Genomic DNA, 12,985 nt, shown 5'->3' with positions numbered 1-12,985 from the left:
TCTGGAACTCTCTCAGCCAGCCCTTCACATGGCGGGCTCCCTCCCATCTGTCAGTTGTCAACAGAAAGGTCACTTTCCAAGGAGGTCTCCCCTGAGCACCCTGTCTAAAATTGTCCTCAACATCATTCTCTTTTTTTTTTTAATTTATTTATTTATTTATTTGACAGAGAGAGACCACAAGTAGACAGAGAGGCAGGCAGAGAGAGAGAGAAGGAAGCAGGCTCACAGCCGAGCAGAGAGCCTGATGCGGGACTCGATCCCAGGACCCTGAGATCATGACCCGAGCCGAAGGCAGCGGCTTAACCCACTGAGCCACCCAGGCGCCCTCAACATCATTCTCTATCTGAAATGTTATATCTTTCACAGCATTTTTTATAATCTTCCATTTAATGTTTTGCTTATGCACAGGTTTGTTGTCTAACTTCCCCCACAAAAATGGTAACTTACCAAGAGGAAGAACCATGCCTATCTCATCCTCCCCTGTAGTCCCAGTGTCTAGCAAAGTGCCTGGCATAAAATAAGTGTTCAATAAACATTTTTGAATGAATGAATGAATGAGTGAATGAATGAATCTCACACTCCCTTGTATGTATGCCCTACACATAGACTGGCTAGACTGGTTCCTCAAATGTCTCCTGACTTTCTCTACCCTCATGCCTCTCTGCTTACACTATCTTATCAGTCTGGATATCTTCCTACCAACCCTATTCCTCACTCAAGTTGCCAAAATCCTGACCAAGTGCCACCTCAAGCCTCATGTCTGAAACCTTCCGTCATTAGCAATTCTTAGAATCCCTGAATGTCAGTTCTTGGAGGTGATAATTCAAAATCCCATTTGCTGCTTCAGCTGCCCAGAGTGCTGGCAAGGGCCACAATCAAGCAAGAAAGGCCATCTACGATGATGGGAAGGGGATGGATGCCCTGAGCTCATTTAGTCTTCTCATGTTGCGAGGGGAGGCAGATAATGAGGCCTGGGGGGGGCTGGCTTTTCAGGGAACAGCACTGAGAACAGAACGGTGTTTCTGGAACACCGGTGTGAAATTATAAAAGGCTGCCTTTTCAACACACCCAGACAGAGAAGCTGGGGCTCACACCAACTTAGAAGACTATAGAGATTGTGAATTTTGAATTTAAAAAGTATATATTCACTGTATTATTTTAATCTTTCTTTTCCAACAGACATCTGACCAGATTAATTTTATATGCAAACTTCTGTCAAAAGTCTCCAGTTTTATTTTGCAGTTAAGCTAAAAGTATTTTAGCTTATTTTAAAACGTATTTTAAATTTAATATTTTAATATTAATATTTAATTAAATTTAATTTAATATTTAAATTTAATATTTTAAAAAGTATTTTAAATATAAGAAGAAGAATTACCAACTGATGGTTGCTGGGGGTGGGGGGGGTTGGGAGAGGATGGCTGGGTTATGGACATTGGGGAGGGTATGTGCTATGGTGAGTGCTGTGAAGTGTGTAAGCCTGATGATTCACAGACCTATACCCCTGGGGCAAATAATACATTATATGTTAATAAAAAGAATTTTTAAAAATAAAAATAAGGAAAAAGATTAAAAGTTTAAAAAAAAAAAGAAGAAGAAGAAGAAGGAGAGGAATTGCCAATGACCACAGTCCCGGAGTTGAACACTCCCTTCGTTCCCCATGTTCTATTTTTCGGTGCACAGACCCTCTAAGCCTTCTGTAGTGGAAAAGTCATCAAGTCGCTTTGGTTTTTATAATAAGAAGGGTGAAAAGGGAAGATGGAAGAAAATTAAAACCTATTTCCCACAGACTAAATGTGTCCCTCCAAAATTCATCTACTGAAATCTATCTCCCAACATGATGGTGTCTGGAGGTGAGGTTTTGGGAGGTGATTAGTCATAAGGGTGGAACCTCCATGAATGGGATTATAAAGAGAGCTCAGAGAGCTCCCTTGCCTTTCCGGCATGTGAAGACACAGGGAGAAGATGGCTGTTGATGAAATGGGTTCTCAACAGACATTGAATCTGCCAAGGCCATGATATGGGACTTCCCAGCCTCCAGAACCATAAGAAATAAATGTTTGTTGTTGACAGGCCATCCAGCTCATGATTGTTTTTTTCCAGGAAACTGAATGGGCTAAAACAATATTAATTGCCTCTTATGTGTCAGAGACCACGCAAGGCCCTTGTAGACATTACCTCATGGAACCATCAAAACAGTCCTATGGGTAACTACTTTTTTTTTTTACGATTTCATTTATATGACAGAGAGATAGCGAGAGAGGGAACACAAGCACAGGGGAGCTGGAAAGGGAGAAACAGGCCTCCCGCTGAGCAGGGAGCCCATATGGGGCTCTATCCCAGGACCCTAGGACCATGACCCAAGCCGAAGGCAGACACTTAACCAACTGAGCCGCCCAGGTACCCCTGGGGCAACTGCTTTTATTACCCCATTTTACAGATAAGGAAACAGTCCATTGATGAGTGTGGTGCCCCAGATCTTTGCTCTTCTGAGTCTGTTCCTTGGACCAACAGCTTCTTGCCAGAGGTCTTTCAGAAGCAAGATTCTTGGGACCCACCCTGAACCTACTGAATCTATCCGTGTTTTAACAATGTCCCCCAGTGATTCTTCTGCACACTGAAGTTTGAGAACCACCTGGTCTTGATGACACAAACAAGAGAAGGACTGGGGTTCAGACTACACCCGGCTAACTGTGCTCTGAACAGAACGGACAGCAGAGACAAACATCATGGTTTTGAAGAAAACAAGTTAAGCTATCACGAACACAAGTTGGACGTGTCAATACTACATTCAATTGCCTGTCTACTCTGATACATATCCCTTCCACTCTGGGATACGTATCTACTCTGATACGTATCCTGGGATACGTATCTACTCTGATACGTATCCCTTCTACTCTGATACGTATCCCTTCCTGGATGGCTTCCAAAGCCATCGAGACAATTTGGTGACATGGAAAGCAAGCAGGTCTGGGAATCAAGAGGATGAAGACAACCAACTTAGCCACCACTTAGCAATGACATTAGGAAAGTCACTTACCCCACCCCCCACCCCTAAGGCCTCGCTCCCTTAGCTAGTGAGGTGGGAAGGTAGGAGCACTCTTCTCCAGCTCAATTATGTCGTGTTTTCCATGCCAGTAGGTTGAACGGCCTGGTCTCCTGCCACAATCAGAGTGGAAACCACTTCCTTCTTCAGCCTGCAACATCTATCTTTAGTCACTCCTTTGGTAATTGCTGTGTTGCTTTTCCTAGACATAAAAATAGCTTATTAGCACATCAAATAACCACCACCTTCCAGGGGACTGACAGCTTAACAGCACCCCCAACACAGAGCTTGCAGCCAGCTGGATCCTAAGTATATGGTATACGCAGGGGATTCCAGGTTTCATCCCGGAAACCAATTAATCACCATATTGGTTCATCCTTTTTCCTAAGGGCAGGGGTTATATCCATGCTCTTCAATCCTGGAACCTTGGGATGACAGCCCCCAAGCTCTGGGTCACTGTTGTCCCTGCTACCAAAGTCCTTTCTCTGCCACAGAGACTGGACCCAGCCCATCTAGAGTGAAGTCTGGCTCACTCCTCTGACCAGAGGCCACTTCATCCCCATCAGACAGGAAGATTTCTTGAACTTATGGACATATTCCAGACCCAGAAGAAAAATTGCCAAATCTCTGATGCCCTTAAATCTGGCCCAGATTTTCTCAGAGACCGGAAGAGACGTTTTCCCTGAGTATTTTTATAAAGCGGGAAGTCCGAGATTTGATTGTTCATTCAGTCGGTACATCCCCACCATCATGAGTCCTTCCTCCATGAGCAGTGAATGTGCAGGCATAGATTCCCAGAAACTGTTTGACTCAGTGCCGGCTCCAGTTGGCTCCCTGATAACTTCCCCAGGAAGCCAACCAGCCTTGTACAACATCATCCAGTCAGAGAGACTTGAAGACAGTTCCCAGCACAAACACTGAACAAAGCATTTTGGTGCTATAACATGAGGGGTCCTACTTACAAGAATATCAGAAGGCCCCTGGGTTCTGACTCTGCGGTTCCCAAGCAACGGATCTAAGAGGACCATGCTATTTGGTCTGAGTCAGTGGTTAGGAGTCTTCTTGCTCACCAATCCTAGTTCATCTCTTCTGGCACCAGTCTTCGACTTCATCTTACCGAGCTCTTTTAAAAGCGATCAACTGATCAACCAAAAATCAGTGGTTTGAGGGGGTTTTTTTCCACCTTTCTTCCTGCCCTTTCTTTATCCAGTGGTTCAATCATTCCAACAAGTACCCTTTGAGCACCTGCCATATTCCAGTCACCGGGCTTACAGAGATGTGTAAACACAGCCCCTACCTTAGAGCAGCTACCCATAGGGCAGAGACAGACCAGCACACAGAGCATCATGAGGCCAAGTCCCAGTGCTCTGGGGACACGAAGAGGAGGAACAGCAAGCTGGCCAAGTAAGGTAGTTCAAGCAAGTTTGAGGAATCCATTTCTGATTATCCTCTGTCCACACAGGAGGCAGGCTTGAGTAGGCAAGACCGGTGTCACATGGCTAAATGATAAAGTACAAAATGACATAGGCCAAGATATCCACTGAACACAAATATTGTCTCTCTCATTTGGCCAGGGTTGCAGTTACTCAGACAAGAAAATAAGTCCTGGGGTAGCTTTGAAGGCGGGAGTCAATGCCAGACATCGAAAGCCTAATAGACCCAGAGATGAACTCGTGACCTCAGCAAGTACATCAGCCTGCCCATGGTCACTCCGTGCTGTGCACCAGAAGACAGCTGTGGGCCTCCACAGCCTCCTGTCTGTCCCTTGCAATGATGCTCTTATTCACCATTGAACTCCAACAGAGCTGGAACCCCTCGTACGTGATTTATTGCTCTGTCCTTATCACCTAGCATGCGTCTGATATAGGGAAATAAAAACATATTCATTTAAAAAGTACATGCAACAAAATACCAGATCAGTATTCCTCAAAACTGTCAGGGTTATCAAAAACAAAGTCTGAGGAACTGTCCCAGCCAAGAGGAACCTCAGGAGACATCATGGCAGCATGCAACGAGGTGTCCTGGGTGGGATCCTCAGAACAGAAAAAGAACATTAGGTCAAAAATAAAGAAGTTTAAACAAAATACAGATTTAGTTGGGAATAATGTATCAAGAGTGGTCCATGAATGGAGACAAAAGTGTCATGCTAATGTAAGATGCTAATAATAAAGGAAACTGGATGTGGAGTATATGGGAACTCTCTTTATTAGATTAACAAAAAGGCGTCGTAACAAAAATATGGATAATTATCCTCAAGCACCTTTGGGGCCTCCCCCTACCTGGCTATCAGTCCATCATTTTTCTGACCCTCACCATTTGCTCTAATATTCTTTTTTTAAGATTTTATTATTTATTTGAGACAGAGAACACGAGCCAGAGGAAAGGGGAAGGCAGAGGGAAAGAGAGGAAAAGGTTCTCCTTGAGCGGGGAGCCTGACACGGGACTCGATCCCAGGACTCCGGGAGGCAGACACTTAACCAACTGAGCCACCCAGGCGCCCTGCTCTTCATATTCTGGATGAAGGACATTCTCTCTTTTCTAAACATGGAGCCCTGAGACATGCTCTTGCCTGGCAGCAGGAAGCATGAGTTTTAGTCCCACCTCTGCCATTTTCCCACTGTCTATTACTCACCTACCACCTACTCAACAGGAAGGTAAGGCTCTCCATGTTGCTCCATGAAGACAGGAATGATGTCAGGTTCATCTCAGTATCTCCAGCTTCTAAAGACAATCCAGGCACATAGTAAGCACCGAACAAAAAGTTCGTTGAGTGACTAAATCCATGACCATTGCTTCAGACTCTCGCAATGTCACTATAACCAAGTCAGCCCAGTCTCAGAATCTCCTTTATTGTCATCTTGATTTTACAACTGTCTCCAGCATTGCTCCAAGGACTTTCTACACATTTGGTCAAAAATTCACAAAGCTGCACCAGCTGCCTCAGACCCTGCAAGCTTCCAATGCCTTGGATTTCAGACAGAGGGGTACCAGCTGAGAAAGGCAGACATCCCATCTAGGTCCTGTCATGCTGTGTCATCCTGGCACAGTCTTCCCACTGGATCCGCCAGCCCCGTGTAGCTTCCTCCAACAAGCGCAGTGTGATTGGACCAGAACTCCCACCCTTTGTCTAGGAGACCCCAGCATATATCTTTGGGAAACAGTCCAAGCCCAGGCAGGGGGAGACAGGAAGTCATCCCCCCAAAAAAAATCCCTGGCCCCCAAGTGTCTAGTGACGTGGACAATAGTCCCAGGCCCCAATCTGCCGTCATCCAGCCTTGGGACCTGGACAAGTTTGTCTCTGTGCCTCTGCCCGGCTCCCGTCCCAGAGCTGGTGCAGGTGGTGGAAAGCACAGATGAGGGGCGTTCCAGTTCCTCACAGGGGCTGTGCTCCTTCTCTTCTGTGGGTAATTCCTCTGCACAGAGCCTTCCACCACCAGCAGCAGCACCAGCCCCTCAACAGGCACACTCTCTGAGGAGAGTCCTGACACCTGAGTCCTGACACCCTGCCTGGACTCATTCCATGGTGTCCATTAGCCCTCCGAACGCTTGGTATGCTCCCTCCTTAGAGCCTACTGCTTAGAATCGCCCTCTCACGGTCTCCACCAGCCCGGACCCCGCTGGGTCCTCTTCACTGTCTGATCTGCGCCCACCACGCTGCCTGGCCCGAAGTAGTAAGGACGGGATGAATAACCACGCTGGGTGTGTGACTGAAGACCTGAAGAAACATGTGAACAATGAGTTATGAACTGCTCTGCAAAATTACAGCTTTTTGGATAACTTACCTCAAATTCCTCTGGAGGGTTGGTGAAGATTTTTTTTTTTAACAGCATCTCAATCTCATCAATCAATTTACAAGCATCTGTAAAAAAGAAAAAAAAAAAAGCTCAAATAGCTTGTTGTTGCAGTTGTGAATTCCTGCTGGGTTTCCTGGTTTGCTTCCAAAGACTGAAAGCAAGTACTGACACCCTGTCCTCCAGCCCCTCCCTGCCCCCCCCACTGGCCCCCTCACTCTCTGTATCTCTCTCTCCACATTCTCTGTTTCTCCCCTCACTCTCTCTCTCTCTGCCTCTCTCTGTCTCTCTGTCTCTCTCTGTCTCTATCTCTCTCTCTTTGTGTCTGTCTCTCCTCTCTGCCTCCGTCTCTCTGTCTCTTTTTCTGTCTCTGTCTCTTTTTCTGTCTCTATCTCTCTGTCACTCTGTCTCTCTCTCTGTCTATATCTTTCTCTCTCTCTTTCTCTCTCTCTCTTTCTCTGTCTCCATTGCTCTCTCCATCTATCTCTGTCTCTCTCTCTCTCTATCTCTCTGTGTCTTTCTCTGTATCTCTCTATATATCACTCTGTCTCTGTCTCTATCTGTCTGTCTCTGTCTCTCTGTCTCTGTCTGTCTCTTTCTCTATCTCTCTCTCTCTTTGTGTCTGTCTCTCCTCTCTGTCTCTGTCTCTCTGTCTCTTTTTCCGTCTCTTTTTCTGTCTCTCTCTGTCTCTTTTTCTGTCTCTATCTCTCTCTCTGTCTATATCTTTCTCTCTCTCTGTCTTTCTCTGTCTCTGTTGCTCTCTCCGTCTATCTCTCTGTCTCTCTATCTCTCTATCTCTCTGTGTCTTTCTCTGTATCTCTCTATATATCGCTCTGTCTCTGTCTCTATCTCTTGGTCTCTGTCTCTCTCTGTCTCTCTCTCTCATACATTCCCCACCATTTCTCTCCCCTCCCCCTCCTGATCCGGTCCCTGTGCATTGAGCACTCCCCTTGTGGGCCAGTGCCTTACACAGGGGGCCTCACTCTCCTCCCATTACCCGGCACCGCCTCTCCTGTACTTTGGGAGAGGCAGGGACCAAGAGCTCAGGCTTTGGGTGTGGACAGACTCAGCTGTCCCAGGCCTCATTCTTCCCTGTACTGGCTGTGTAACCTTCTCAAGTACGTGACTAATGTCTCTGAGCCTTGACTTCCTTCTCAGCGAACTGAGGTGAACATACCCCACTCAGAGCATTGCAAGGATTCAATGAGATACTGCTTGGAAGTGCTTGGCACACACCACGGTGAATCACAGTAACCATGGACTCTCTCGTTCTTATCTGTTCTACTGTGGTGATTGCTTTGGTGACATCCGCAGACATGGTTATAGCCGAAATCTGCATGGGAGATGATGAGCACCTCTGGACTGAGTGTTTCCCCCTAAGGATGATTTCAGACTCTTCCTCCTCCAAATCAACGACCACCCAGAGCCCCATTTCCTCTTGTCTCTGACTCTCTTGTCCTCGGTGCCCACCTTCATTCGCCCACAGAATCTGTGGGGATGGGGACACCCTCGACCTGGCCTCCCCCAGAAATCATCCGAGGAGCTTTTAGAAGTTGTGAACACCCAGGGTGAGTCCAGGAGAGTCGGATTCCTTAGGTCTGGGGTGCCGTTCAGGCGTGGGCGTTTGCAGACATTCAGGGTCACCGATCGGAGGCCAGGCACCTGAACTTCTTATCTAAACTGAGTGGTTCCTCACGGGACAATGAATTAGTGAATGAGTGAATGAATGAATGCTAGCATTTTCCTACAGGCCTGTGCTCTGGACTCCAAAATGTGTGCCCATTTGTCGCACAGTTTCTCAGAACACGAAAACTGAGCTGCTCCGTGCCCCCCGCCCTTATTTCCTCCCCCGGTCTCAGTCCCCACCGGTGCCCTGCGCTGTGTCCGTCGCTCCGTGTTCTGCTCGCCTCTCCCACTCCCTTTCCAGTTTCCCACCTGACTTCCCTTAGCTCCTACTTTCCTCCTGTGCTCCCTCAGCCCACACCACCTCCCACTGGAACATTTGCAAATGGGGGACCTTAACTCGTCCCAATCACGTCTGTGTGAGCAGAGGCTTTGGACACAACAGTTACACAAAACAGATTTATTGAATGAACCGCAGTGACTAACAGGGTCAGAAAAAAAATAGCAGAGACATTCCAAAGAAGGGGCTGGCCAGGGGTGCAGGAGCCTCCCCACTCTGTCCAGGGCAACCAATGAGTTCCAGGCAAAAGGTCTCTGGGGTCACCGTGAGGGCCTCAGAAGGGTACCCTCTTCCCTTCTAGGTCTTCTAGATATTTTCTCCAGGCTTAACCACATACTTTGAGGAGAGCCTTGGGCTGAGAAAGGGAGTCTACAGAAGGTTCTGGACTGTGAAGGGGAGACTAAGCTGAAAGGGGCCTCTTCCTTTCTCCTCCTTCCTCTGCTCCCAGAGCTGGCGCCATCCCAGGGATGGTCAAGCTCTCCATTGACACCAAGCGGCTCTTCCTGCCTCCATGGCGCAAATCTTGTCCTTCACGTCCTGTCGGGAGTCCTCCCAGAACAAAACCTGGAATACACACACCCCTGCCCCCAGCTCACAAAGGCCTGCCATCAGTCTGGTCCTTGAGGCCTCACTGGTGGCGTGACGTCAGGCCCTCGGGCCTGCTGCAGCTGCTCGGGTCACCATGCCCAGCCCCCCAGCCCAGCAGGAGAGGCCAAGGGTGATCCTGATGGTGAGGTGAGAAAAAAACCCACCCAGCGCTTGTCACCCCAGGCAGGAAGGCCACAGACCCTGGAAAAGTGAGAATGGCAAGGAACACACTCATAAACTCAGAGCAGGGTGGGGAGGCATGGAGAAGGGGCCAAGGGAAGCTCTTACCCACCTCCTGCTTCCCTCAGAGAACTAGGAAGGATGGGACTCAGCACACTGAGTGTCCCCAGGACTTGGGGACAGATCTCCCCAGAGGGGCCGGCCCCAGCACTAGCATAGACTTCTCTCTTAAAGCACGGACCTGCCGTCAGGGCCCCCAAATCCAGTGGGGACGGGGTGGACTCATTTTATTCTCTATTGCCTCAATATGTCTCCCCTCCCCCCAAGGATATTGCGTGAAGAGTGGAGAAGCGGTAGACAGTAGGGGGGTAGTTCACCCAAGTGACGCGTGACGCTCATCCATGTATACACACACACACGCACACACATGCATGCACACACACATAACTCTTGGCACCCAGATGCACCAGTGCTCAAGAAAAGTGTCCTGGCTTGGAACGCCAGGTATGGTGTGGAGGCCCTTAGGGGCTAGAGGGGTGAGGAATCAGAGAAGGAAGCCAAGCAGCAAGTAGACTAAATACAGACTCCCTTCTTCCTCGACATTCCCTTCCCAATTCCCCACTCCTATATGACACCAAGGAGCCAGCCGTCCCTGCATCAACCCCATAGCCTTCTGAGGGACACAGGGAATAGAGGCTGAAGAGAGGGTCTGAGGAAATCTGCAAAAAGCTCATCTAGTTGGCATCTGGGAGGGGCTGCAAGAGGGGAAACCCCTTCTGGGATCCTTAGTGCCTGAAAGTGAACTGATCCAGTTTGCAGGAAAGTTCCCAGCTCCCAGCTGCAGAGCCTGGAGCTAACTTGGCTGACACCAGCCCTCCCTCGCCAGCTGCAGCCGAGGTCCCCGCGGCACTCCAGGGAGCCCAACAGAGCTGGGGCCAGGGCCCTGTGTGCAAGTTTCAGGATTCTTAACCCTTAGGAGCCCTGCACAACCGGGAAGTGAACAGGGGAGGAAGAGGGATTGAGGGAGGGTGTGTGCTCCAGGAGAGGGGGTTGGAGCCAGCAGGTAAGGATTCGGAGCAGAAAGTGCAGCTAGAGGGGAAAGCAGGGGCAGGGAGAGGGGAGAGAACATTAGAAGAAAGGAGGGAAAAGAAACAGCTGGAGATCCAAGAAAAAGAGTGGGGGCAACACATTTCCGTTGAGCCAGCCTGACTTCCCCTGTTTTATACAAATGGGGAAACTGAGGCTCAAGGTGGTTAAGAGACTCGAGCAAGGTCCCTCTCACAGATACAAGTGGCCCAGCGCCAGTGCGAGTCCCCAGGACTCAATCTCCTTCCACTAAACCACAAACCTCAAGGAGAAAGGAGGACCAGAGGGGGCAGGGAGGCAGGGAGCGAGGAAAAGCGTCAAATGCAAGGGAGAAGGTGCTATCATGCTACCTGACTTTCAGAGAGCAAGGGCAAAGGCCGGGGCGGGGCCGAGGGCACCGGGCTCCTCTCTGACCCGCCCAGCCCTAGTCAACCACGAGTGTCTCTTGGCTGTAGGGGATGGACTTCTCATTCATCGGCTCTCCACCCTTCCCGGAGTTGGGGCCGGGCCCCTGACTGTGGCCGGAAGAGTAGCTGGCCGACTTCTCGCCGCTGCTGCTGTGCGAGGCGCCCCGGCACCTGCTCCGGCCGCAGCACAGCATGGAGGTGCAGGCCTGGCGGAAGCGCGGGTCGAAGAAGGCGTAGAGGAAGGGGTTGAGGCAGCTGTTGACGTAGCTGATGCAGGTGCAGTAGGGGAAGACGTTCATGAGGAAGATGTCGAAGTCGCAGGGCCAGTGCAGCAGGCTGCCCAGCATGTAGAGCGTCTTCACCAGGTGGTAGGGCATCCAGCAGAGCGCGAAGGTCACCACCAGCACCACGATGATGCTGAGCAGCCGGCGCCGCTTCCGCAGGCCCTCGATGCGCTCCTTGCGGAAGTGGCCGGCGATGGTTTGCGCGATGAAGAAGTAGCAGGTCAGCATGACGGTGAAGGGCACCACGAAGCCCACGGCGGTGGACGAGACCCCCAGGCCCACCTCCCAGGCCCACTCCGAGCTGGAGGCGGCCACCAGGGAGTAGTCCATGTAGCACTGCACTCTCGTGGTGTTCTCCAGGTCCCCGGTGGAGCGGAGCACCATGACCGGCATGGCCAGGAGCGCGGCCAGCACCCACAGGCCCGCCGTGGCCGCCGCCCCGCTGACCCGCAGCCTCAGCCGAGCGTTGGCCACGGGCCTCACGATGGCCAGGTAGCGGTCGAAGCTGAGCCCGGTGAGGCAGAAGACGCTGGCGTACATGTTGACGAAGATCACGTAGCTGCTGAGCTTGCACGCAAAGGTGCCGAAGGGCCAGTCGTAGTCCCGGTACGTGTACGTGGCCCACAGCGGCAGGGTCACCACGAAAGTCAGGTCTGCCACGGCCAGGCTGGCGATGAAGATGTCGGCCGAGCGTCTCTTCTCGCGGCTGCTGCGGAACACGGTCCAGAGCACCAGGCCGTTGCCCGTGGTGCCCAGGAGGAAGACCAGCAAGTAGATGGCGGGGATGAGGGCCCCCGAGGACTTCCAGTCCGTGTACTCGCACTCAGACTGGTTGTCTGCCCCGTAGTAGTTGTCGAAATCGCCAGCCTCCTCCATGCCGGGCAGCAGAGAGAAGACGGGCAGGGGGTTCCAGGGGTCCCAGCTCCGTGGCTGTGGCACTAACTCAGCAAGTGTCCCGAGCGGCTGGCCTGAGCCTCGGAGGACAGGCGAGAAGGGCTGAGGGTGTCCAGAGCCCTTCCCTGCGAGCGGCAGGAGCTGCCTCCGGATTCTGGAGGATGCCTGCTCCTGCAGACTTCCCTCCACCCTCTCCTGCCTTGTCCTGGCCTCAGCTGGGACACTTCCTTGCACCCTCCTGAGTCTCTGTCTCCTCCTTGTCTGGTCACTCCCTCCTCCCACCTCCAGACCAACCCCTCACTTGGAAGTCTTAAGATCTTTAAGTTACAGCCCACTTTTTTTTTTTTTTTTTCCTCCTTCTTCTCTCTGGGCAAGTGGACCAAACTGAGCCCTGCTGTGCTGGGCAGAAGATTATCTGGGGTTTGCAGCAGCCTGCTCTCCTCCTGGCCCCGCCTTCACCCTCTGGCTACCACCCACCCACTCCCCAGCCTCTATCCCTGGTTTCCTCTGGCCTCTGGAGCACCCCCTCTCCAATCCTCCCCACCCTTTCACTCTCACCCCCTCCCATCTACTCTAAATGGGGCAAATTATGCAGATTGGAATCCAGGCTGAGCTGGAGCCGGGACGGGTGGGGGGGCAAGGAGGGTGTGAGATTTCGCAGGATGCTCGCTGGGAGCACCTGGCAAGCCCTCCTGGCCGGCTGGTCTGGCCCCTCAGGTCTGGCCCCCACCCCCCTCCTGCCCTCC

The 12,985-nt window shown here is 50.9% G+C and overlaps 1 protein-coding gene across 1 annotated transcript; it reads right to left on the bottom strand.

The window, feature by feature from the left end:
• Positions 1–8,905: 8,905 nt before the first annotated feature.
• Positions 8,906–12,520, bottom strand: APLNR (apelin receptor). The gene has a single exon (XM_046017730.1). The coding sequence runs from the start codon at positions 12,219–12,221 to the stop codon at positions 11,079–11,081; it is 1,143 nt and encodes a 380-aa protein (XP_045873686.1). The 5' UTR covers positions 12,222–12,520; the 3' UTR covers positions 8,906–11,078.
• Between the last annotated feature and the right edge of the window lie 465 nt (positions 12,521–12,985).

The sequence above is a fragment of the Meles meles genome, chromosome 8, assembly GCF_922984935.1.
Source record: "Meles meles chromosome 8, mMelMel3.1 paternal haplotype, whole genome shotgun sequence".
NCBI classification, from domain to species: domain Eukaryota; kingdom Metazoa; phylum Chordata; class Mammalia; order Carnivora; family Mustelidae; genus Meles; species Meles meles.
Note: the sequence above shows the minus strand (reverse complement) of the source record. Positions and strands in the feature narration are given on the sequence as shown.

Excerpts from the sequence above, each read along its gene's own strand:
- APLNR (XM_046017730.1), bottom strand. The coding sequence starts at position 12,221 with ATGGAGGAGGCTGGCGATTTCGACAACTACTACGGGGCAGACAACCAG.